Source organism: Nesoenas mayeri, assembly GCF_963082525.1.
Source record: "Nesoenas mayeri genome assembly, chromosome: 5".
Taxonomy (NCBI): domain Eukaryota; kingdom Metazoa; phylum Chordata; class Aves; order Columbiformes; family Columbidae; genus Nesoenas; species Nesoenas mayeri.
Genome location: NC_137548.1, coordinates 43367509 through 43394090, shown reverse-complemented (window position 1 = coordinate 43394090; position 26582 = coordinate 43367509). Strand labels below are relative to the sequence as shown.

General features: G+C 42.5%; 2 protein-coding genes across 16 annotated transcripts in view; both read left to right on the top strand.

Annotated features, from left to right (window-relative positions):
- The window catches only part of CELF1 (CUGBP Elav-like family member 1), a 69434-nt gene extending 49723 nt beyond the window's left edge, over positions 1 to 19711 (top strand). For 12 of the 13 annotated variants that reach the window (XM_080345172.1, XM_080345171.1, XM_080345169.1 and 9 more), the window contains 3 exons: positions 782 to 925; positions 2565 to 2733; positions 8814 to 12003. In XM_080345172.1, the coding sequence (XP_080201298.1) occupies positions 782 to 925; positions 2565 to 2692 (272 nt within the window). In that variant the 3' untranslated portion in view covers positions 2693 to 2733; positions 8814 to 12003. Of the gene's footprint in view, positions 1 to 781; positions 926 to 2564; positions 2734 to 8813; positions 12004 to 19575 lie in introns of those variants that run through there. The other variant, XM_080345173.1, reaches the window with a different exon arrangement.
- RAPSN (receptor associated protein of the synapse) lies at positions 16589 to 26388 on the top strand (the record flags this gene model as incomplete). 3 transcript variants are annotated; one of them, XM_080345181.1, is made up of 8 exons in its annotated part: positions 16589 to 16817; positions 19576 to 19914; positions 21185 to 21343; positions 21685 to 21783; positions 21885 to 22007; positions 24598 to 24651; positions 25285 to 25484; positions 26233 to 26388. In XM_080345181.1, the coding sequence occupies 8 exons, from the start codon at positions 16773 to 16775 to the stop codon at positions 26303 to 26305; spliced, it is 1092 nt and encodes a 363-aa protein (XP_080201307.1). In that variant the 3' UTR covers positions 26306 to 26388. The 3 variants fall into 3 exon arrangements, with proteins under 3 accessions (XP_080201307.1, XP_080201308.1, XP_080201309.1); XM_080345183.1 differs by lacking the exon at positions 16589 to 16817 and adding an exon at positions 16826 to 17041; XM_080345182.1 differs by lacking the exon at positions 26233 to 26388 and having other exon boundaries at positions 25285 to 25497.
- Positions 26389 to 26582: the final 194 nt, after the last annotated feature.

Sequence of the window (26582 nt, the reverse complement as noted above, 5' to 3'; positions counted from 1 at the left end):
GGCAGCATTTTTTAGAATCCTAAATCTACTGAAGATAAGGAGAAACCTGTGAGGTGTCCCTCTTAAGGGCTGTCCAAAGTAGTTTTTATAGAGGAGGTTTCTCTCAGGATTTGTCTAGTCTTAAATGCTTAGTAATCACACTCCTCTCTTTTCTCAGAGGACAGGGAGTATGAGTCTGCAGCCCAATACATCCGACAGCTGGAGAATCAGTTGTGGTTTTGTTAATTTTGTTTTCTTGGTCCTTCACCTCTTCCCACAGATACGTAATGCCAATCTCTTCACTCAGATTCAGAATCAATTTAATGTGCAGTGTAAAGTATGAAGAATGTAGGAGTAAATTTTCAGCAGAATGTAGGAAGATACTTAGCAAAGAATCTGCCAGATTACAAGTTATGCAATTGCTTGTATTTTGTTTTGAGATTTACTTAGTTTATTTGGGCTGCAAGCTTTACATAGCCATTTTTGTTTTGGTGAGCATCTGGGGCTCAAGCTCACTATTCAGCTTTCATTGCAGCAAAGATCTGTGAACCAGTTTTTGCATAATGTGGAAATGGCAAGCAAAAAATGGTGAGAAAGAGCTAGAATTATTTGAATGATCAGTCCCAGCAAACAGTCATGCTGATTTTTTTCTGGAATCAAGTACTCTGCAGAAGTGCAAACAGCAGTTTCATTGTTTTATCTAGAAAATTAGGTTTGAATGGCTCTTTCATGTTTTTTGTGAAGTGTGGGCCTACGTTATCCATGCTCTTTCTGAATTTATATTCCTACTTGTTGTTTGAAGGTCCAGAGGGAGCCAATCTGTTTATCTACCATCTCCCCCAGGAGTTTGGGGATCAGGATCTGCTGCAGATGTTCATGCCATTTGGAAATGTTGTCTCTGCTAAGGTTTTCATTGACAAGCAGACCAATCTAAGCAAGTGTTTTGGTACGTTGGGTCTAATCATTACCTGTAGAAAGGTGGCTTCTTTATGGTAATCTGTTTTCCAGCATATTGTCTGGTCTAGCATTTAAGTCAAGCAGTGACTCTTTCTCTGTGTCCCTAAAAATTAATAAATATATGCTAGTGACTCCTTCTTTCTATCCCTAAAAATAAATAAATAAATGGAATCTCTTCCAGCAATGAACTCTGTTTTCCTAATTTTCATTGTGACTTTTTGCCTTTCCTGATTTTGTACTGTTATGCCTAATTTTACTGTTACAGCCCTGGATAATTCATTGTGGTTTGTATTTGTAGACTGTACTCATGGTATAGTTCCTTCTCTTCCTCCTTTCTGTCTTTTCACTAATTGTTTGCATTGCTGTATATACTACTTACTACATTGTCATTATTATTTCTGTGAATATTTTCATAATTATTATGGCTACCGTATAGTACAGGGGCATTTGACTCTGCTGTTCTGTAAATGCTGTAAAGGCAGTTTTAAAGCTTCATCGTAATTCTTGAAAACTCTGTAATAGTAAAACCTAAAACCATTTCAGCTGTTATTTACTACTTAACTTTGGTTGCATTTGTTATGCTAATTTTGTTCTGCTTATTGTGTGTTTAGATGGGAGGCATATCAGGCTGGGAAGTGTATCCTAAAACTGTAAATCAACCTGTCATGCTACTGTTGCTATGCTATCAGATTATTTTCAGTTAACTGCTATAGTCTGTGAGGCAAAAATAGCAAAGAACGTATTCTTCCTTAGCTTGTGTAGTAGGAGACTGCGCAAGATTAGTGGTTTTATTTTCCTCACTTGAAACCCCAGTGCAAGCAGTTGTAGCGTTTTTGTAGTGCTGTAAGCTCTTGTGACTGTTTTGATAGATGAGGATTTCTGGTGATGGAGTACGAGAGGTGAGCCTTTCTCTGTGCTTGTGATAGCTTTGTGCCTATATGATACCCTATATTTTTTAGTATTTTAGCCAAAAGATATGAACAATCTGATGCTTTGTGTGAACATAAAAATATGCTCAGCATCAGGCTGTAACATCTGCACATGGAATGATCTCCCCAGGTAGCGATAGCAGTCGTTGACTGGAGTTATTTAAAATAGGTTCCATCAAAACCTTGGAGAAGTTTATTTTGAGGATGCTCTTTCTCTGGAATGATAGACAACTTTTAATCAGAGAGAAACCTAAAGTGGTACAAGTGCCACGCTGCCTTGACAGCTACTTCTCTCCAAACAAATCTGCACCCATAATGCCAAGAGGGTGATTCCAGTCTTGTGTGTTTCATGAGTTTCCATATAGCAATTAACACCTTCCAGGTTTTGTTTTCTCCCAGGTATGAGTTCTTATAAAACAAACAGCAGTAGTCATTTTTGTTGGAATAATAGAAAATGTTATTTTAATTGCCTGAGCTTTGTGTGTCTGTTGGCCAAAGTTCCATATGTCAGAAAGCAATGCTTTTGTCTGAGGGCTATTAGTAAGAAGTTTTAGTGAAGCATCTAAAAGAGTTGTGAGCTTCTGAAAATGACATTTCATGCAAGGCTCTCTTACCTTGTGAGCACCTGCATTTCCAATTGCGGGTAGCTGTTCTGGATGGCTTCGGCATGGCGTAATTATGTATTTTCCTTTTCTTCAGGTTTTGTAAGTTACGACAATCCTGTCTCTGCACAGGCTGCCATTCAGTCAATGAACGGCTTTCAGATTGGCATGAAGCGTCTGAAAGTACAGCTCAAGCGCTCTAAGAATGACAGCAAGCCATACTGAGCGCCCCTCCCCTCCAGGACTGGAGTGAGAAGGATCTTCTGGTAAGTTGGAGAGGAGCGCACTTAGTGATTCGAAGCCCTAAGGCTGTGTTTTTACAGTCCTGGAAGCTGATCCATGCCTTCTATCTGGCACATCTTCCCCTGAAGATTTGGCTGCAGCCTCTGCTGAGAATCCCGCTTTGGATGGAGGACAAGTTTGTGCTTTTGTTTCCAGTGTTTTACTTTGGAATTTAGGTGCCATATCGCTGAGGTTCTCTTTTTTTTTTTTTTTTTTCCCTTATTTGAAGTTTGCTGTGTTTGTAACCAGTGTGTGTTGAGAAGGACCAATGCCAGCTCCTTGGGGGTGGGGAGGGAAGGTTAAAGGGAGCAGCAGGAACTGACACCACACTGCCTTCGGGTAGAGAGGAGAAGGGGAAGCAGAACTGACACCACACCGCCATGGGGGAGAGGAGAAAGGAAAGCAGAAATAACACAGAACAACTGATGAAAACAGAGATGGGGAATGAGAACTGAGTCCATCCAAGTTTGGGCGAGCGAAGAACCAACTCCATGTAGCCTTTGCCATGCCCTGTCCACTCTTTGAAATTTATTTAGCTGTATGCCATGGTGGGGATTTAGTAAATCATCTCTAAAGCAGGAGACAGGCTAGAAGGGTGAACACATTAACAAGCCAAAGGAAAACTGCAGTGATTTTTTTTTGCTGTATATAAAGTGGTGTTTATATAGCACTGTGAATGTACACAGCACTTTATGAAATTATTAAATAATGTCCCTGCCCAGAAAATTTCACTGTCCATTTACAGTTGAATATTAATGAGATGCAGTGAGTTTCTCCATATTTAAGAAGACTTATCCCATGTATTTTTTCTAGGTTTTATAGAAGGGTATAGAGCAAGACAGCTTAGTCTAATGAATGCATCTGGGGCTGGAAACAAGAAACTTTTCATGCCTGCAGAATTTTTTGACTATTTTTCTTAACAGTTCATCACATTCCCCATTTCTGTGGAATAATGTCCTTTTTGCAGAGTATTAGTTTGAATTCATTCTGATAAGCATAATGTAAACACTGTTTGTTTCTCTATTAAAATGGCTGTTAAACTGAGATACAAAGCCCAGAGTTACTCTAACACACAGCTCTTGGGGCTCCTGTTTCATACATGTTCTCAGAGCATTTGATTTCTCAGTCTTAACTCTGTTGCAATAACTTCCTGGGGGGATTTAAAGAAAAAACAAAACACAAAACAATTTGTGTAGTGATTTGATTAGGTATTCCTTTATACTGCAGTTTTCCTTTAGGGAGGTGTGTACCAGTGCAAAACAGGCTAACACAGGAGCTGTGGAACCAGAGCAGAACATTGAGCCATTCAGTCTTATTCTGCCTTTTGGTACTAGCTGTTATCTTCTATATTGAAGGAAAATGGAACACACCCCTTCAATGAACACACACTTTTTCTGCACACTTGTGAAATTGCTAGTGCGTTGCTAAGGGCCTTTGTTATACACTGGTTTTAGGGGGCTCAAGGGATTTTTGACACTCTGGCCTGAGTTGTTTTAAGAAATCGGAGTCCCATTTTTAATAACCACCAAAATCCACCTCTGTCACAAGAGGAAGTTTACAATTTCTGTGCATCTTTAACAGAAGTTCCATTTACCTCATATTTTCTCCTTGTTTGCTTTTGTTTTTCTTTTGTATTCCTGGTTCGTGATGCTGTTTTCCAAGGCACCAGCTGACACGGCAATTTGGGTCCCAGCTGCTAAATAATGGGTGTGTGGGTCAGACATAGGGTTGGGACTTCCTATTCTGCTCCAGCAGGAGGAGCACTGAACCCATCGAACTGAGATCATGTTCAGAGTATGGGTGCAGTGATCTGTTGGGAATGTCGGGCATTCCCAGGGACTGGGTCCCCTGGGATCTCAAACCTCAGAAGTGCAAGACCTGACCCGTAGCACTCAAGAGCCCTTTCCATTCTTAAACTGAAAATCAAACCGTTCATGCCAGTATGTCTATATTAATGGCAGACAGGTAAATCTATCAGTATTATTCAAACAATTCTGTGGTGGCAAAGGTTCAAAGGCCAGATTGCCAAACTTCCCAGTTATGCCGGCATGTGGTACCCTTCTGTGTTAATTATTTCAATCTCTCTAGAAACTTAAACGTACACTTAAGTGAACCATGTACACTTGAATTCTGCACGATGGGAAAGATGTGTCCTGGTTTTCTGAGAAAAAGAGTATTGGAGTGTGAAGGCCTCCAGGGTGATAATGGGATTTTTTATATATATATAAATACTATACTTTTCAAAAAAATTTTAAAAAAAGAAAAAAGAAAAAAAAAATAAGAAAATCACACAGGAGCAACTGCTCCAAGTGCAACCTGCTGTAACCAAGAATGTTGTTTCTATTTTTATAGAAGTTTTATACCGCTCCAGGGTGGAGAATATTTATTACCTAAATTATTTCACTGGAAAAAAAGGCCAGGGTTTTGTAGAATCCTGAATGTGATTGTTTTACACACATAATGATGTGCATGATTGAAACTACTGATTTTCAGTGGCCTGTTTGCAGCCCAACAACTGCTAAATGGGGAAGACGAATGCTGTGAACCAGTGGAGGAGAGCACTGTGCTCTGGGGTCTCTACAGTCACTCTTACCTTCTTTGCACCCTACCCACTGTACTATCTGAGACCTTTGTCCTGTTTTTCTTGTAACCTGATGATGCTCTGACCTCTCTATTAGTCATTTCAGTTGCCCCAAATTAGATATTTTAGCTTCTGCATCCCATAGTGTGTCCTCAGTACTGTAACTTATGGATCAAGCTTGCCATTGTTGCAAATAGGTGCAACTCCTCTATTGACTTTAGGAGGGAGATTCACCAGCTTACACTGTGGCTTAGTTTGATCAGTGACTCCTGCCAGACATAATCACCTGAAGACACCTAACTTGGGCTAGCTCATGTGCCTTACTGGCGTAACTATAAGTATTGCCAAAAAAAAAAAGAAAAAGAAATTTTAAAATCTATGCAGGTTAAATTTTAAAAGATGTGATCCTCAGGTGGTTTGAATCAATGCAGTTCTGCTCTCTTCAGTAGAGCTGCATCAATTTTCACCAGCTGAAGATGTTGCCCTTTTTGTGTATTTGTTTCACATTTCCCTTTCTTGGTGTATCAATGTATATGTTGCCAAAGTTAATAAATGTATCAGGTTTGTGACTTGGGCAGATTTTTTTTCTGATAACAGAACTGATCAGATAAAGTCAACATTTCTGTTTCTGGTGGCTGCTGTGGGCTCTAAAGATTTAGGCTCTTCTTGCCTTCCAGTCTGAAGCCAATTTTCTTCCTTACTGGTAGGAAAGTCTGGGGTTTTGGGGACTTGGGGCTTTTAAAATTAATTTTTAATTCCTGTCATGCTCCTATTCAAGCAAATCAAATCAGTGTCAAATGCTTTATTTCCTAGATATTAGGATAGGAGATGTGTGAGTTCAAATAAACAGCAGAAAGATTAGATTAAGTAGCCACATGGATAAAGTATTCTGTATCCTCATAAACCAAAGAATCTACATTTTCTACAACAAAAGTTAGTACGATTTCCAATGAAATGGAATTCCATGTTACATGTGCCACCAGGAATTACTTACCTATTTTTAGAACCAAGATTGAAGTGGTCTACTTGATAGTTTGTTTTTTTGTTTTTTTGGTTTTTTTTCTCAGAAGATATTTGGTTTTACTAGATGTGCCATAATATGAAAGTATTATGAACAGTTGAAGGCTTGGTATGATGCTGCTTATTATTAAGTACAGTGGTAAATGAAATAATGGATTCTTCAGTCCCCTAGACAATCAGCAGTCCAAAAGAGGATATCTCCTCGTAGTTTATATTTTTTCTTGCAGTACTACAAAGCTTGCATTATTAGAAAATGCCTTTGATATATAGCAATTAAATTATTACCCTAAACAGAATGAGAATTGGAATTTTTCAAAATTGTCTGAGACAATGATGGTGAATATCTGTTTATACTTTAATGGTGAGGCAGTTTACTTGCTGTGGGCACTACTGTCTGAAAAATAGGCACCTCAGAAAATTCCTCACCGGCAAATGCATCTATGAGGAAAAAGCTTTTCATCTGAGTACTGTAGTTAACATAGCACGATAGATTCTGCTTGCATGATAGAATTAGCTGAAGTGTTTCTTCTTGTTAATGGTTGTGAGTTAGGGAAGAACAGCCAAACAGAATGAAATTGTACCTATTTCATTTGGAAATGTCTAGAAGCAACTTGGATAAAGCAAATTGCAAATGAAGCATGCAACTATGAACATGTAAAATGCTTTGAGAGCTTCTGGTTGCAGACATTTAAACATAAGGATGTTATATGTCCCTGAGCATACCTCCCACAAAATATAAAACACAAAAGACAGCATTATCACAGTTGTGAGAATAAAACAAGGATAAACTGGAATAACTTTCCCCCAGTCATTAAGTTCTTGTCCAGCATCTCATGGCTCTGCTTTTGTAGGCCAGTCATTCCTCAGGGCTTTAATGAAACTGAGTCTTTCCCCTCAAAATTTCTGAGTGAAATATTTGAAACATTTCTAAAGAAAAAAAAAATCACACAGAATTCTGTGGTGCATACTTAGATGTCACTTCATTTCATGCCTCTTGTTTCTCATGCCTTAGTTCATGATGAATTTGCCTTTCTGGTTTAGGACTGAAACCGTACAGCTATTCACAAACTATCTAGAGTATTTCTAGAACTACAGAAATAACTGCAAGAGTTCCATTGTTCTCTGTTTGCTGGAGTTGGTTTAAACTCCCTACTGTGTCCTTTCCCTGAATTTGGGAAGTATGAAGAGCAAATTAATCTCAGCAGTTTTAGTAAGTGGAGTGTTGCAGGTTTAGTGAACAACATGCTGCTTGTTGCTTTGGAACTAGAATGCAACACTTGCTATTCTCAGATGTGCTATACATGCTGTAAGATAATATGCAAGTCTCACCTTGCTCTATTCTCTAACCAGCAGCTTTGAGATGTGCTGAAGAATAGGCCACAAACAGGAGATAAGCGGGAGTTGGGGAGACAGGGAGGGAGGAAGAAAAAGAAAAAACTTGTTTCCTCTCTCCCCTACCTCCCATGTTCCTCCCAAAATATTGTCTCTTGCAGCTTACAAGCTGAGGGGAGGAAACAAAGGTATTCGTATCACTTAATATAAGAATTATTTTATTTATAAACTCTTCCAAGAAAGCTTCTGGAAACATATTTTTTCTACTCATCAAACTGGCAACAGTGACTGTAGAGCTTCTCAGAGCCCAGAATCCCCTCCTCATGAAGTCAGGGAGCTGGGGTTGTCTATATAGAAGGCTGGGAAAGTCCCTGTGCAGGTCTAATGGTATGAAAAGTGCTCAGCTAGGACAAGTCTTAACTTGAAGTCAAGTCTTAAGGAATTCTTCTCTAATGTGTGGAGTTTTTGGTTCCACTTATTTGTCTTGTATAATCTCTTTTTTTTTTTTTTTTTTTCCCCCCCTGTTCCAAATCACCCACCCCCAGTTTCATGGGCTCCTAGGGAATGAGAAGGGACTGTAGCTGAAGGAAAGAACATGGATTTCCTGGGCTACCAGTGCCTAAGAACTTCCCATGTTAGAATGCAAGAAAAGTCTCAGCTGTCAAACCACCTGTGAATCACTTGTGCCCTCTGTCTTGTCTCATGGTCTCAGTCTCTGTGGGAGAGTGGCCGCCTGGGAACCCTATTGTTTGGAGTTGGTCTCCTGGGGAGGGAGCTTGCTCAGTTCTTCTCCTCAACAGAGCCAGTGAAGACACGGGCACAGGGTGAGGTGAATGCATGCTAACCAATGTGTCACTGGCCTGTGGAGTGTTCCATGGACTGGGTGGTGAGAGGGAAATCCAGGCCTCTGCTTCCATTTGGTTTCTGGCAGTCTGATGTTTACTTGGTGTCCTTCATGTACTTTGACTTTTACTTGTCCATCGTTGGCATGTGCTGCCCTTCCCTGTCAACTCCCGTCCCCAGGAGATCTCATTGTACAGTGCCCATTCTTGTTCTCTCTCTCCGTGTTTGGATGTACTGCTCTGTGTAACTCAGTGGGTCTCCCTCTTTCTGGTTTGTTTTTTTTTCTAGATTCCTGCCGTTTGTTCATCGTTGTGCCTAAAGCATGTCGATGTGGCGTTCAAGTACATCGTCCAAATCCTTGTCTCTTCAGCTTCTCTGATGCTTGAACTCTCACCTTTGACCTTGTGTTGACCTTTGATGCTGATGTGTATTTTTATTACGTTTGTTTCTTTCTTTTTTTTTTCTTTTTTTTTTTCCTGTGCTGCCAAATTGGTTTTGCTAGAAAGACTGCTGAAGGGGAATATTTAAACTTGCATTTGAATATAAAAGAATTTCTATTTTTCTAGACCTTCGTAAGATAACCACTTGATTTTGTGAATCTGGTTCTTTGTAATTGTCTTCAGAGCAGCCTTGCTAGCATACCTTGTGGAGTATTTGTATTTCTGTGAACATACAGCCAATCACTTTCTAGGCTTAGTTTTTTCTGTGTGCTTAGTTTCAAAAACACAGTTTTGAAGAAAAAGTCAATTATGTGGTGTGACTCAATCTTTCAGGAGACTTCCTAGTCACATTTTGCTGATCTGGTTTCTATGCTTGAGGAGACAGCATATGTTTTTATGAGTTCAAACTTGTGACTTGAGTGGCATCAGCAGAAAACACTTGAATACATTTTCTTCTGATTGTAGCTACATTTTTTGCCCTGGCATTTATTGATTTTTTTTTTTTTTTTTTAATTATTATTATTTTTATTTTTTGCCCTGCTTCCCTGTGTGATTATCAGTCTGCAGTGAAAATTTGATCATAGTTGATGTTGTATTTTGTTAAGCCCTAGCATGTTTGGTTTTTTTGTAACTACAATCTCCTCAGCAAAATGTGATGTTTTTGTTTTAATCTTTCAGACTAAGATAGTGCCCAGAAATGTTTTGCATGTTCCCTGCTGTTTTCTTCACACCCTCGTATATATCACCTTCACCTCTCTGTTTTCTATAGTTTGTGCAAAAACTGAGCAATTTAATGGGTTTCAAAGGTATCTTTTAAATTGGTGGTTTTGGTGTGACAAATATCTGATCAGAAGCCACCTGAGGGCATCTACCTGTGCACTTAGACTGTCTGCCTGACAGAGCACCTGGACCTTGTTCCATCTCCAGTGCTGTCAGAGGCTCCCAGGGGGCTCGGTTGCACTGTTCCTGTACTGGAAGTTTCGGTGGAAAGGGATAGCTGGGGAGCAGGAAGGTGGGGGAACTTCACAGTTATTTCTCTTTCCAAAGTTATGTGAAGCTAGGGCTCCTTTGAAACGCTCTTTATGAGCATTTTGTGTGATTCAGGGTAAACGTTTGTGAAGTCCAGCCCCAGTTTAATACCATCAGTCAGACCTTGGTGGCAGGATCCTGAAGGATCGAGGTTAGCTCTTGAAATAAAGTGTTTGAAATATCCCAGAGAAAGCATTTGTAACCCTGATCCTACAACTGCTGGCTCTTTTCCCAAGTGACAAGCACAATACAACAGCCTGTGAAGCTGTTACCTGAACAGGGTACCATCCCCAGCTCTCTTCTCAAGGGCCTTAGCTGGGGAATCTCTACGGAGATTTTTTAGTTTTTGTTTAGTTTTTAATTGGGTAATGAGCTAAGCAGTTTTTCTAGTTTGCAGAATGAACTCGAACAGGTTACTGCTTTCTGGGTGGCAGGCTTCCCCCTACCCTATGTACCATCTGCACAGGTAGAAACTGGGATGTAGCTTCTAGATCAGGGGTGTCAAACTCATTTTCACTGGAAGCTGCATCAGCCTGGCGGTTGCCTGCAAAGGGCTGAAGGTAATTTTAGGACCGTATAAATATAACTCCTCCTACATTTATACAGTCCTAAAATTACATTCGGCCCTTTGAAGGCAACCACCAGGCTGACGTGGCCCCTGATGAAAATGAGTTTGACAACCCTGCTCTAGATGAAGGCACCTGAAGAGTGTGTGCTGTGATGAAGTTTCAGTCAGAAGGAGAAGCAAGCTAGTGTAGGTATCTTAACCGTAACAAATAATGTGGAATTAAATCCCAGAAGGGGTTTTGCTGAGAAAGCAAATCGTGTTTGATCCAGAAATCTTACTTTTCTCCAGTGTTTGGGGTAATGCAAAGATGCAAAAGGATTTTTTTTCTATCCTACTTTGGAGCTAGCTGAGGATACTATATTCTCGATAAATATTGGTAGACTCGTGTAGACAGTCCTTAATCTGCTTATAAGACAGACCATGTTTGGAAATGGTACATATACCTGGGAGTGAAGCATGAGGCTGGATGAAAGGAGGACAGAGACGGGTTTTTTGGGAGATAGGGTTGTGGGCTGGCTGCTGTTAGTCCCACAGTCTGAATGCACAGGGCTGTGTGTCAGTGGGAGCACCGATACCCTGCAGTGTATTGAGTAACTGCCAATACGTTTCTGTACATGTGCATTTGGTTCCATACGGAACTCTGGGGAAACCTGTGGACAAATATCTGAAGAAAACCAAAATGCCAAACGTTGGATGTTTCTTTCCTTTCTTCTTTCCTTTTCTTCCTTTGGTTGTTTTAATTGTTCTGTGGTGGTTTTAATGGATTTGAGACAGTGGAGCAGCAGCTGCCTTTCTGATTTTTGGCTGCTTTTTGTGAATAATTTAAAAAGAAAATTTACATTTTGGAGACAAACCTGTGGGCTTTTTTATTGGTACAAACATTGTATTTAACACTAGGGGTTTTGTACAGTTTTTTGCCTTTTCTACTAGAAAACAATGTAAAGTGATTCACAATGTGATGAGAAAACAAATTGCCACTATGACCAAATGTAGAGTCTGTTCTGCAGTAATGGGATTTAATCAACTCGAAGTCGTGGTTCAGTCGTAGAAATGCTTTTCTTTACCTTGTTTGAGCTGTTCCTTTTTTTCTTGTTTTGATTTGCAAAACAAAATGTCTTTTTGTGTGAAATTGTGTTGTACTCTGTAGAGAATTACGGATTTTACTTTAATGGTTTAAAAAGCAGAGAAGCACGTGTTGCTTTTCTGATCTGATCGCAGAGTTTGTGTAGTGGATTGAAAAATGAAAAGATTTGTTACAAGTTTGGAACAAGCGAGTATGTGTTAAAGGAATTTTCTTCCTTTTGTGTGTGTGTTTTTTTCTTTTTGTCCCAAAGGGCAACTTAAAGCTGTTTTAATTGCACAGACACACCAACAACAAGTCATTTTGTATATGCCAAGTGTGGTACCTTCCTTTGTTTATTTGCTATTAAACTGTTTGAGAAGAGTCCTTGTGTGTTGTATTTGTGTCTTAAACTTCAGGTTCGTTTGGCGTCCAAGTGTGGGGAGATGAGAGCACAGTTTCTTAGCTGTGAGCCACAAAAGTTTCCATGGCCCAATACCACTTGTTCTGGGTGTACACTATAGCCCTGGATTTTTACCTCTCTGTAGATGAGCTACTTCGAGTAGAAATGGAAAAGGTTTGTTGGTTGTTTAGCCGCCAGTTTGCATCACTGAGCAGTCAAGTCCTCTTTAGACATTAGATACAGAAAAACTGAGAATTCTAGATTATGCAAGTATGAGATACACTGAGGGAGGGGGAAGGTATTGGCACATCCAGCCTCACAGAACTGGTGCTGTGTAGCCACTTGCCTGTCCATGCACTGCACTTTGTGGTGTTTCAAGGCGTAAGACCAGAGTTGAGGTACACAGGAACGGCACGTCTGCCTGCTGGCGTGTAGGATTAGTTAAGCCCCAGTTCATACTGCTCCTACGAGCCCCATACCCGCCACTGCCTCCTTCCCCCATCCAGGAACACGGCCAAGCTTGCTGAGCCTGCCCTGGATCTGCAACTTGAAGGTATCTGCAGTCCCCAGTGCTCCTGGTCCTGGAAATACTGCACAGGAAAACCTCAAATGGGTTGGGATTACTTACTAGCTCAGGTTTTGTGACAAGTGAAAGTTACCTGCTTTGCTTTTAGAACTAAGAGATGTTAATCATTTGAAATAAAATGAGTTGTAAAAAAATATACACATTGGGTAAAGGCAAAGTATAATTTATTTAGAAACTTGCCACAAGCCTGACTGCTTCTCTCAGAAGGAAACTACCACAATGGCCATGACTTTGCTACGTTTCTGAAAGCTCCTAAAATTCAGTAATGTTACTCCTTCCTTCTGCTGTCTTGCATCCCAGAGACTGCAAGGATTTTCAGGGCAGCTGTGTTTCTCCTCCTCGTCCTTTTCCTCTGTTATCTGGCATACTCTGTTTCACCCCATTGCTTCCTACATGACTGTGAATCTGAGAGCACTCACAAGCGTGAGGATTCAGGGCTGCATTCCTTGCCCTGCAGCGCACCAATGGCCGAGGGAGGCGCTGAGCCACCTGTTGCAGAGTGTGGTGGGATCCCTGCAGTTAATTTGCAGCTGTTGAGAAGGGAACTGGAGAGATTTCAGTTCAGATATGTCTGAGGTGAAGGATGGAGAGAAACAACACCAAAAAAGGGGTTGTTTAGGTGGGGTGGAAGGTTCCTGCTTGTGCACAAAGTTGACTAGCCTTATCTTAGGCAATTAAAGCTTATGTCATTTGCTTCTTACAGAACTAGATCCTGCTGGATAGGTGGCTTTTTTATTTTTTGAAGGTTTTTTTTCTTTAATTGCAAAGGCCACCACCAATTAGTAGACAATTAAACTACAAATAAGAGCCAGTCAATCTCTGAAAATAATCAGCATCTCACATGAGTTGTTACATTTATCAACATCAACAGGAAATACACAAACCTGTAGATTAAGTCCTGATGTTGAATGTGTTAGGAGAAATTTTTTTCCTATCACATCCGCCTCCGCCTTTCACTACTTGTTTTGACTGCAGTCTCCCATCTTCGTGACTTCACAAGCCATGTTCTGCTGTCTTCATATGGCCAGGAATCACGGGATGCATTATGAAGAGTGATGGGAGGAGGACAAGCAGCTCAGAGTGGTCACTCTGAAGAAGTGACTGCGTGATTAGCTACACTATGTGTATAGCTCCACGGCATGACAGGTGAGAGTCCCTGATTTGGAGTTCCCATGCACCTTGCAGGCTTACTTATTTGCAGTTCTGAGAAGAAACTGTGGATCAGGGACTGTAGAAGCCATACCTGAATCTTGTATAAACTAGAGCCATCCTGAGCCCCAGGCTGATGATGACTGTCAATACTTTCTCGAAGCAGCACAGGTAGTCAGTGTCTTGGTGATTCTACCCATTTACCCTGCTTTATCCAGGCAGCCATGTTGGGCTCAGAGTGGTATGTTCCATATCAGAGTATGTTTCTGTGTTTTGAAAATTACCAATTTGAGCTTGATTGGTCTAGCCCTTATTTTACTAGGATAAGTTTTAATCTCAGTAGGTGAGTTGTGAGTTGATTCTTAAGAGGCTAATGAGCATTAATAGGAGAACTCAAAAGCAAGGAAGTACAGTGTGATCAACAAAATGCAGGCCACATCATTTCCCTCCTGTTATATGGGTGTTGTCAGACTGCAGAGCATCCTCTTCTCGCTTTGCCTATTCTTTTGGGGTATGAGAGTACATATTGAGAGGAGCAGTGGTCCAAAAGCATGAGGATGAGTTACAGGCAGGTTACTTGTAGAAAGTTAATTCTGCAAAATAGTCTCCTCCAGCAAATAATTAGGTGATTTTTGCTTTCCCCCTTCTTGGGTCCTGGCTTGATTCTTTTATGTAGCAGACCCCAATGATTGCTGTTCCTGGCCTCTCCTCCAAGTCCAGAAATCCAGTGGCCTCACCATTATCAGTGTTTTCCATGGGGATCAGTCTCCTGTACCTTTTATCCATCCCACCACCCACCTCCAGAGAGACATGTAAGAATTACTGCAGAGAGGGACTTTTTAAATTCCGAACCAGACTTTCATGGAAACCCTAAAATCTATAGATAATAATTTTCACAGTGCTGCTGAAGTGATTTTTGCACATTACCAACTGTGTATGAGCTTTGCTTTTTTTCAGCCTTCTGTAGATTTTTCTACAGTTTCTACTTCCAGAGTTTGAGAGGACACAGAGTCTATGCTGATAAATCACTTGTCACAGTACCACTCTGGAAAACAATGCTAAACTAAATATTATAGACCACATAAACTCCCAAAAGAAAATCTGGCTGGTTGTAGCAAGACTTTTCTACCATTTAAAATGCTTTTCTTTTAAAAATACTTTTCTGAGGAAATTTTAGATAAAGGTATGGTTGGAATATCTTTTAAGATTCATCACTGCTACGATATAAAGCCTCTGGGTAGACTGTGGGTCATTATTCTTTTGTATCCTGCTTTCCTCAGAGATACTGTGTCAGGAAGGCTCCCTTGGGTTTGTGTTACCTTAGGCAGCCATGACCCAGGCCAGGATGGTCCCACTGGTGGCCTATGAGATGATTCTGTTGGTATTTTCCTTTCCTCGGAGAAGAGCTGCCACCAAGTTCACACAGAAGTAGGGAGGCAGCTGGAGACATGCCGGCTTCTGGGTGTGGGTCTGATGTTAAAACTGAATCACCATTTATTCTCTTTGGCCTGTAAAAGGATCCCAAAACAGATGTCTGGGGCTTCTGTATCTGAAAAGCAATGGACTTCCCTGAGGCATTCCCCACTTCCCGACTTTGGTATCTCTTTTTGTGAAGGACAGAGTAAATGTATAGATAACCAAGACTGGGACAATTAAAAATGCAGCACATCAATGGGGGTATGAAACTTGTGTCCTAAAGGAACCAGTCTAACTTTTTCAAAGGTGTGTAGGAGAGTTCAAGCTATCTTGTAATTGGGCTAAGAACCCTCTTACGCAACCAGAAGGTGCAGAAATCTGTTGCTTTGGGTCATTACTATAATTTGTCATAAAAGATCAAGTTCTGGATGCAGCAGTGCCTTTGACAATCTCTGTTGAAAACTCTTGGAGGACTTTCACAGGTATCTGATGGCAGTGAGCAATAGTCAGTCGTGAACAAAGATTTCAGGATGGTAAGCTTTCTGTCCCTGAAATTAAGAAGTTGGTGCCATATTTGCAGCAAATGTGTGACAGAGCTGACCTTTTGTCCACAGAAACAGTCCGTATCGCCAGCTGAGGTCCTCAAAAGTGAGACAACACTGGAAAGAGTGGCCACCTTTATATTTTCCTGTCTTCTGCTGTCTTTTCATAAGATTTTCCACTCAAATCCTACACTTTTTACTAAGTGGAGTGTGTGCAACCACTACTGAAATATAATTAGGTAGTTTAAGAAATTATACAAAGTCGCTGATATTATAGTAGTTACTTTGAAGTAGTTCTGGGGTGAGAAAGACACAAGCTGGAAAATGGAAGTGGGGGTACCGTCCTCTTAAAATCTTTTCTTTGCAGAAACAGCGTGATCCAGGAGGTGCTGCAAACTCTGTGAAAAGGGATGCTGAATTTTGTGCCAGGCGAAGTATCAGGCACATTGTTGCAAGTATCATACTGCACATGAGTACATGTTTTAAGGCATGCTGTTGTTCCTAAAGCTACTATCGTAGCTGAGGCTGCCACCTCCCAGGCTAGCCCACCACCCCCAGTACTTGTAGAAGGGGATGGTCAGAAAGAGGAAAGAGACAACCGAGACATCCCTGTGGCTGCAGCCATTGTCTCTCCCTGGGGTATTTCTAAGCTGCTGGCGGTCAGGGGTGCCAGTTGGCTCGCCGTGACCTTGGGAGCTGGGCAGCCTGACGAGCATTCCTGGGGGCCACGTGAGCCAGACTGGCAGGCGCAGCTGCAGCCAATGGGGAGACCAGCACTGGCTGCTCAGATTGAGTTTCACTCCTGTTGCTTGAGATTTTTCTCTTTCTCTCCCTGTTGTGCTTTTCCTCTTTGTTTATGGGATTGGACAAGCGAATGCACGGATGGAGTCCTAGCGAGCAAGACGTTTGCCTAGCAGATTTTGGGATTCTACCTTCAGTGCTGAGCAACCCCTTCTTGCCATTGCCACAACTCCAGCCCCTGACACAGCTGGGCTTTGTATGGCTCCAAGCCTTCTGAGCACACAACCCGCCTTCCTCTATTAATGGGCATTTTATGCTGTGTTCTCTTCGGTGCACTTCTTTTTTGCTGCCCTTAGAGGTTAGTGTATGAGGCTTTTTAATGCATGGGAGATGGGTCAGGACCAGACAAAGCAACAGATAGAGAAAGGACTCCATCTTTACCAGTCTAATCAGACCGAAAAGGCCCTGCGAGTCTGGATGAGGGTTTTGGAGAAGTCTGCGGATCCTGCTGGCAGGTTTCGGGTTTTGGGTTGCCTCATCACTGCTCATGCAGAGATGGGCAGATACAAAGATATGCTGAAGGTAAGGTGAACTGGAGATGAATGCATGCCATTGTTTCATACTCACTATGGAGAGTGGCTGGAGATTAGAATGGGAAATGGGGGTTATATTTTGTATATAGTAGAACATACCAGCTATTGAGTGCATATTGTGGACTGCCATAATCACTGTGGTGACCAATAGCTCCATCCCACAAGATACACAGAATACTACTTTTCCTTCGGTCTGGTCCCTTGGGATTCCCAGGTTATTGAGATTTTCCAGTTAATCATGGGAACCTTTCCTGATTTATTGCCCACATACAGGCACACCATGTTATCAGGCTCAGAAAAAGATATGAAAACAGAACGTTTGCTCCACTTAAAGCTGTGTACAGCGTGTATGTCATTGTAAAAAGAAATCTCCAAATGGATTCTGTAGAATAAGCAGCAGTCTTGTGGAGATGTGTGTTATCTTGTTCAACTGCTGTTTGATATTTAATATAGATCTTACAGTGTTTTTTATTACAATAATGTGTTTGAAAGGGGGCTGATTAAGAAGGGAACAAGGGAAAAAGGATGCTTTTTTTGGCCAGGGGATTGAGACAGGTTCCAGAAAGGGTCTGACAGTTGAAGTCAAAGAGGGGCTCCCAGTTGTCGGGACAGCACAGAAGAAAGAAGGATATGGGGCTTGATGGAAGAGTGGTAAAAAGAAGCTGAAGTTATATTTCAAGAGCATGTTTGATTAAATGAAAAAAAAAAAAGAAAAGCTGATGTGTAGATTTGAGAAGTAGTAATAGGATGTATATAGAGAACAGCAGGCAGCATTTGGGAGGGTGACTCAGGAATCTGGAAGACAAGGCAAGAGGATGTTGTAATAGTCTTAAGAAACTATCTCAGCCTGAAATAGGGTCTTGCTAAAGGGCCTTCATATTCTTGTCCTGATGTTTTTGGTTGCCTTATACCAGACTGGTAATCATTCAGCATTTAGCACAAAATGTGAAGGGGGAGCACCCACATCTCACTGGAAAACTTGGTTGCTCTGTTTAGAATGGGGGGTGGGCTGCATCTCGCTAGTAAACCCATGCACGTGTATGTCAAAGCCCCGTCTTAAAACCAAGTACTTAGGATGAAGAAGAAAAGAAGGATACTGATACACTTGGAAATCATTTGAAGAAAAAGAATTCTGCTAAGTGGTGTGGAATTGGGTGGTGGCAGAAACAACCAACTAATTAGGGAAGAAATAAGCAAAAAAGGTAAGATGTGGCTACCTGAAAAAATGCTGAAGGCTTCACAGAAAACAAGAAACAGGCAAAGGAGTGGGCTTAATACACCTTAACCTTAATTTGTTACCTGAGAAGACAATAGAAAGCAGGAGTAGGAGGATTTTAGTCCTTCCCAATATTAGGAAGGAAAAATTGCTTCAGTCAAATGAGATTTTACACCACAAGTGATCAAAGATAGCAGAAGGAGAACTTCAGCAATAAACCATTGAGAGAGGAAATAACAGGAGAAAAGGGGTCAGAATTAAGGGCATGTAATTAACTGTGATTTAAGAAGGGTTATGATGCTCATCCTCTTTTGGAGAGAAAAATAACTTCACACCAAGGAAAAAGGCTGTGGCAATCAGGAAATAATGAAGAACTTGTACAAAGATAAGGGAATATGGGGAAGCATGAGCTAATGCACATTACTGGGCCCACACAGCAGCTTTCCTGAAGTGCTAAGGAAACTGAGAATATATATACCCAAACATACACAATTTATGGTTGTGGGTTTGTTGGTTTTGGGGTTTTTTTTATTTTGTGGAGAACATAAAATGTTCTAGTAGCTTAAATTATTATGTGTTGCCATTATACAAAAAGAAGCAATTGGTGCCCTTGGGAACTGTTATCCATAAACCTAACTGCTAATTGCTAATGAAAACACATTCTGAGAAAATTGCTAAATATATATTTATCATCACAAAACACAGAAGAGAGTCCCTGCTCCTAAGAGTTTGCAGTCTAAAAGAAAAAGACTTCAAATAATTTAAGAGAACTGTATGCAATGAACCTTGAAGGTTGTAGAACAAAAACCATCAAGACTGCAATTTGTTAGTATAAAATTGATGAACAAAGCACCTTGCTTACTTTCTTTTATTAATAGACTACTTTAATAGCATAAGAGTTCCAGAGAAAGTGCAGTAAATTAAACTGAGTGAAAGAAAACTGAGCTGCATTGTCAGATGTCTCCTTCTTCACCTGCTTCTCTTTAGGGCTATTTAACAGCTTTTTCCCACTAACTGCCAGCCTAGTTGGTCTTCCTTGCCCCAGAGACTGAGGAGAAAGGGAGAGGTTTCTTCAGACTGCTCATAGGCCTTTTAAACCACCAGATAACTGCTTAGTGTATACAATGCTTCTCAGTCTGCGCTGATAGCTGCTCAATGTATATGATGCTTGTCAGTCTGCGCTGCCGGTCTTCTCTTCCCTGCTCAGAGATGAGCCACTTCTCCAGTACAGGGTGCTACACTGTGGGTGTTTGAGCTGTATTTAAACAAACTACACACTTTATAAACACTGCCTTTTTTGCTTAAAGTTTGCAGTAGTACAGATTGACACAGCACGGGAGCTGGAAGACCCAGATTACCTTACAGAGAGCTACCTAAACCTGGCTCGCAGCAATGAGAAACTTTGTGAATTCCAGAAAACAATCTCGTACTGTAAGACGTGCCTGAACATGCAGGGTACGACTGTGAGCCTGCAGCTGAACGGCCAGGTGAGCCTCAGCATGGGCAATGCCTTCCTGGGCCTCAGCATTTTCCAGAAGGCTTTGGAGTGCTTTGAGAAAGCTTTACGCTACGCACACAACAACGATGACAAGATGCTGGAGTGTCGAGTCTGCTGCAGCCTCGGGAACTTCTACGCCCAGATAAAGGTGCAGTAACCTGAGGGACAGAAGGGTGATTGTTTCATCGTGGATTCAGGAAAGAATTGGAAGTGGTGTGAATTTCAGCCTATTTCTTTACTATGGGAAGCAAAGTACTGAGAGAGCATTGTAAACTAAAATCTCTTCTCTGTAAGATCATCGTTGAGCACTCTTTTCACAGTAAGGATGGGAGGATTTAGTGTAACGTTTGTGTAGCACAGCAGAAACAGCTGTGAATATTCCTATGTGTTGAAAAGATCAAACTTAGCTTCAAAGATCACATCAGAGGAGGTTCTGTTAGCACACAGGGCTGGCAGCCAGAACTCATGGATTCTCTATCTGTTACTACCACTATCTCAGGGAAATAGCTATTTATATAAGCAAAATCAGGCAGGAACTGAGGAGGGGGTGATCTGCCAGTTCAAACTTCTATTGCAGACAGCAACAAATACTTTTTCCTCTCCAAGTCTTGATTTTTGTCAATAATGGAAGACTCGCCAACTGGAGTGTTGAAAACCCTCGGTAAATTTCCCTCATAGTACCAAAAATAAAGAACAGAATGTTGTGTTGGATACCTCTAAGGTATGAAATAAGAATGGAGAAAGGAAATTTTTAAAAATTGTTGTTTTCTTCATGCATCTTGGAGAACTAAAAAATATGAGGACTCTTTCATTTCTGTAGTCTCATGTAACATACTTGTGAATAGGTTTAGATACTTAAATAGAAGTTTTATGTACTTGTTGTAAAATAAGATTTCTTTCTAAAATGCTTTTAATGCAGAAAGATGCTTAAAAATGAAAATATATTGTGTGATTACTTATTGTGGATTGGGTGAGGCCATGATTTTTTAGTTTCTGTTTCCTGCAATGATGGATAACCAGGCTCTCAGAGATCCTGACTCACTATGTGGAGAACATGAGGGCTCCATGTGGATGTTGAAAGCAGAGATTATGTAAGAGCAGAGAAAGTTTTCAGCTTTTGATTTAGAGGAGGGTAAATCGCTCCTGCAGCATAAAGCTGCCGATGTCATTGCCCTAGTGTCCTGAGCACAGAGAGTAACATGAATTCAGCGTATGGCAATTCCACCTTCCGCAGTTTGACATCCAGTGAAAATATCTAGTGAAATAGGCCATGTGGAAAATGAGCAGCCGGAGTTGAAGGGTGTACAGAAATCTGCTGGCTGCTGCAGTGTTAGTAAATAAAAAATAGTTGGGCTTTATCTTTTCTTTTTGCTTTATTTTTGCTGTAAGTGCTGTCTGTCTGCTTGTCTGCCTTACAGGACTACGAGAAAGCCTTATTCTTCCCATGTAAAGCAGCTGAGCTGGTGAACGATTACGGAAAGGGCTGGAGCTTGAAGTACCGTGCAATGAGCCAGTATCACATGGCAGTGGCCTATCGGAAGCTGGGGCGCTTGGCAGATGCCATGGACTGCTGTGAGGTATGGATGCAGGCAGATGCAGAGCTCTCAGAAATCTCTGCAAGGGGATCTTACCTGCAGAAATGAGAGGAAGAGAGATACCAGGGCACTCACCCTTGACTCCAGATGTTCCTGCTGCCTCCCACTCTTAGGGCTGTGGTCTCAGTAGCCCATGGGCCCTCAAAAGTTTGGGTCTATGAATGGCCCTTGGTTGGGAACATGTGAACAAGACTTTACTTGCCTTAAAAAGACTCTGATATTTCTTTGGAGCTCACCCTTCAGTGGCTGGAGTGCGCAGTCCCAGCCCTGCTGTTCTGAACCAGGAACAAGCTCTTTTACTGACCAAAGACGATTTCTTTCAGGAGTCCATGAAGATTGCACTGCAGCACGGTGACCGGCCTCTGCAAGCGCTGTGTTTGCTGTGCTTTGCAGATATCCATCGGAGTCGCAAAGACGTGCAGGTACAGCTCTTTCCTGCCAGGAGGGACAAAGGGGATAGATAGCCAGAGGGTGTGAAAAGCAGGCTGTAGCAAAACATGTGTTTTCCTCCCTGCCCCTGCAGACAGCCTTTCCTCGGTATGATTCCTCCATGAGCATCATGACAGAGATTGGAAACCGCCTGGGCCTGATCCAGGTGCTGCTAGGAATGACTAAGTGCTGGATGATGCGGAAGGAGCTGGACAAGGTCAGTTACAAACTTGTTTCTACAGAAGTTTCTTAGACAAGATTAGACCATACAGTCTTTTTCTGAACCGCAGGCACATCAAAGTGCAGTAGAGACTTGGACCCTTTGGTCCTACCAACAGGATCTGTTAAATTTCTCTGAATGGTCCACTCACCCAGGAATTTGTTACTAACCGTCAGACTGCTAACTTACAGAATTGTCTCATTAGTCACTCCTGATGACTTTAAACACTACACTGAGAAACCAGCACTGAGAGAAGGAAGCCTAAATTCTGCCATTGGAGGCAATCAGCTTATGCTCTGAAATAGATTCCACTGCCTACTACTTAGCTATATGACTAAGCTTGTTGTGATGGTGATCATGTTTAGACAGCTCTACAGCTCCACCATGTGCTTTGCAGACAAACATGGCATCAGTTTCCTAGAAGGTGTATAAACTGTGATGTGAAACAGAGAAATGAGAGCAGAAGATCATTTGGGAATAGCCAACTGGTCAATATAGTACAAGGAGGTGAAGTTACTTACTTTGAAAATGTTTAGGCAGTGTATGTGTGTTAAAATCCAGATAGAACTAGATACAGCAGATTGCACTGCAGGAACATTACTGGGCTGCAGAATGAGATGCTCAAAGGACAGCCTTGAACTAGTGCTGAACAACCTGGAAGGCCTGCATGTTGTTACATCAGGATGCTGTAGATACAATGAAGATTTACTCTTAATCCCTCATATGAGACACAAAGAATTTTAACTCAAATGTAGCATCCCAGATATTAGGAAATCAAGTACCTGTTAGAAAAGACAAATTCAAGCTCCTGTCAGCATCTGAGTTGCCTACAGCAGGGAATTGGTTGAGTGAGATACACCTTGCAATCTCAGTAAGTAAATGCTGCTTTTGCAATGGAAGAAGAAACTGTGGACTTAAAAACTTTGCTGAGGGCAATTCCTTCCCAGCCTCATATCTCATATTCAAAAGAATGAGACACAACACAGCAGGTAGGCCTCTACAGAAGAGAATATTCAGGGTGGTCATCAAACCTCTACATCTGCTGGCCCTCCCTCCAGCCATTGCCACCCTCTGATATCACAAGCAGTTCTCACCTGTGAGAACCTGGTGAGGGCTTTGCGCAGTGTCCTAATCTCACCAAAACCCACAAAATAAGAGAATTAATAGATGTATCTTGTATTCTGTTCTAGGCATTAGAGGGAAGTCTGCCCTGGTGGTCAGGGACCTTATGCCCATTGCCCCAAAACTGACGTCCTCAAATGTCACAGCCCTGGATGCTCACCCAAGCCCTCTCCTCAACTTGCCAGGCCCAGTTGCCATTTCTCTTGCTGCTAATGCCAATATCAATTACCTAATGAAGCAATTTGCTAACTTTCCACTTGCAGGTTCCCTATTCTTGTCCTAGCTTCCTGCATCTTTCCAGTCTCCTTGGCCAGTTAGTCCATTTCCTTTCATTTGCATGTAGTCAATGCTATTGGAGACCCTCCCAGGCAGCTGTCACAGCCTACTTGCCCAAACTCTTGTGGAGTCCCATATTCCTTTCCAAAAGAAACTGTCCTCTGGACTTCTCAGCATTCCTTCTCCCACCTCACATGCTTCACTTTGAAATTAATGACCAGGATTAAGAATCAGGGGTTTTCAGTACACAGTCACTCTTCCTAGGAACACCTCAGTTATGTTCTACCTGCTTCCCTCTTCTCCAAGTTCCTTATCCTAGGCTATTGCTGCCACCACAGGTCTAATACCATCTGCATTCAAAGTGCATTATTTTGTCTCATCTGGCCCTCTTCTAGAATAGCAATAATGCCAAATTATAGGGTAGAAATTTTACAATGGTCCTCCTGAAAAATACTGCATCACAAGGGAGACCTCTTCTTCCCCTTGGACAAACCTGAAGCAGATCTCAATAGTTCTGGAAAACAGAAACTGATGATCAGAACCATGAGGAACTCTGTGGCATCTAGGGTAAAGCAGGGACTCACTTGGTATAACAGCTGCTATGCAAAATACTTTCCTTCAGATTGAAAAAGATGGATAGCAGTACACTCCCACATCACACCATGTGTAAGTAGGACAAAGTGGATATATGAACAGTAGGGAAAAAATGGAAGAGCATGGTGTGTTGGTGGTGCTAATCTCTTTCCTCCCCTCTTGCACAAGTGAAATTGGAGTTGTCCAATGATTGTGGAGCCTGTAGGGTAGGATGGAGAAAAGGCTTGGTTTGCGTGTGCTTCATACCAACCTGATGACCATGTGTGACTGAGTTTAAATAAGCCTGTATTCTCTACACTTGGGAACACCAGCCTCTGCCAACATCATACCTCTGCTTTGCACGGTGTGGCTGGAACAGAAATGTAGCTCTTGGATTGTTTGTAGCCTTTCAGAAACCAAGCTTTTCTTATGGATGAACTTTTGGGAGGGAAGTCTGCCAGACAGCTGTCTTGCATCTCCAGAATCACAGGGATGCTTGTTTATCCAGATTCTACTCTGCACCTCTTTATGTCTAATAATTCCCGTAGAACATTCATATGAGTCTGGTTTTGATATATCAGGCTGAGAACTGATGATACATGCTCTCTGTTCACAGGCTCTGGAAAGCATTGAAAAGGCACAGGAGCTGGCAGAGGGACTAGGGAACAAGGTAGGATCCTACAGCTTCTCTTCAGCACTGTCCATAGTCTTCTGTCAAGCAACTTAAGCAAAGCTTTAAAGTGTCCAGACTGGTTATTGCTTATTAACCAGTCAAATGCTTGGGACTGGCTTTGTTATGAAGAGTTTAGTTGTGGGCAGTTGCACAGATGATCATCAGTGTGCAAGTCTGAAAAGTGAGGGAAGAGTCACAGAGGGATAAACAAATGGAAACGGGAAGCAGTAAAAATGGGATGTGAAACAAGTGGAGAGCTGGAGGATTAGGGGTCTCATCTTGAAAAATATTATTGCCCTGAGCAGCAGCTGAACTGTGTGCTGTTTGGAGGCAAAGGGCAGTGAAATGCAGCACATGTCATGGATAGCTCAGGAAAACCATCATGATGAAAGAGCTGCAGAGTGCCTCAAATCTGCATGTGTCCTCTTTTGTGATACAGAGAAGCAGGTTAACGGCAGGAAGGGCTGAAAGACCCAATGTCCTTTTGACTGATCCTGTCTCTCGGGCAGATTTCTGTCCTGATGTTTCTCCAGCTGGCTGATGGGGCTGTAGTGGTTTCCACTCCTTCTGTTACGGGTCTTTCTTCACCTTGTTATTACTTTTTCTTATGTTTCTTCCCCTCACATGCAGCTTGGCCTGCTGAAGCTCCACTGCCTGTGTGAAAGGATCTATCGCACAAAGGGGCAGCAGCAAGAATTGCGTGACCATGTTGTGAAGTTCCATGAATGCGTGGAGGAGATGGAGCTGTACTGTGGCATGTGTGGAGAGTCCATCGGGGAGAAGAACAACCAGCTCCAGGCGCTGCCTTGCTCCCACTTCTTCCACTTAAAGTAATGAGCTGGAAGTACTAAAGATCCTTGTCATTACACTAGTCATAGGAAAGAGCTGTTGATGGCCAGAGCAGGACTGTCCTATGCATGCTGTTCCCCAGGTCTTCATCCTACTTACCTGTGCCCTGCAGGATCCCATTGCAGTGCTGAGAATCTCACGACCTTGAAGGGTGAGACGTAGCCATCATATCCATCCCACTCCCCTCCTCTTAAGTGATTGTTTGCCGCTGCCCTCACTTCATGCTTAGCCCGGTTTACAGATTCTCACTTAATGCCTCTTGGGAAATCAGTTCTTCACTCCCAGGGGCAGTTTGGATTTTTCCCATGACTCCCCTCACTTTCTCTCTTGCCTACAGCTGCACTGAGGTGAAAAAGGTGTTGTCAGTTATTGGGCTACTGCTGTGAACTAAGTTAGCTATACCATCATTTTATTTCTAGAAGAAACATGAGTGTGACCAAACACTTAGTTCTGCAAATTAAGCACTTAAAAACACAACCTCACAATGACACCAAAATTAGGATCAAAGCCCTGTGCCTGTGTCCAGCAGGACAGGAACCTCCTTTTGCAGAGGCACTTGCTGAAGTGCCCCTCGGGGAGCGGTGGGAAAGGGATCAAGTCTTAGCCCGGGCGGGAGGGAGCGTCTGCGGAGCAATGCGGTTAATACACGAACAGCGCTGGAAGCTGCCCGGGGGAGCCTCCGGCCGCGGGACACGGAGCGCCCCCCGAAACGACCTTCTCCTGTTGCAGGTGCCTCCAGACCAACGGGACCCGGGGCTGCCCCAACTGCCGTCGCTTGTCGGTGAAGCCCGGCTACGTCTGACCGCCCGCGGGGCCCCCGCGCCTCCCTGGGCCCTTCAGGCTGGGCCTGGCAGCCCCCGGTGGGCGGCGGGACGTCCTCGGTCTCCCCCCGCGTGGCGGGGTCGGGTCGGGTCGGGTCGGTTCGGTCCGGCCCGGCCCGGCCCCGCCTCGCTCCCTTTTCCCCCCGGCTCGTCTGTACGGGATTCACTGTAATAAACGGTTCCGCTGGAGCGCGCGCCGACTTCCGCGCCCCGCCCCCGCGGCGCCTCGCGGGCGGGGCTCTGGGGGCAGCAGCGCTC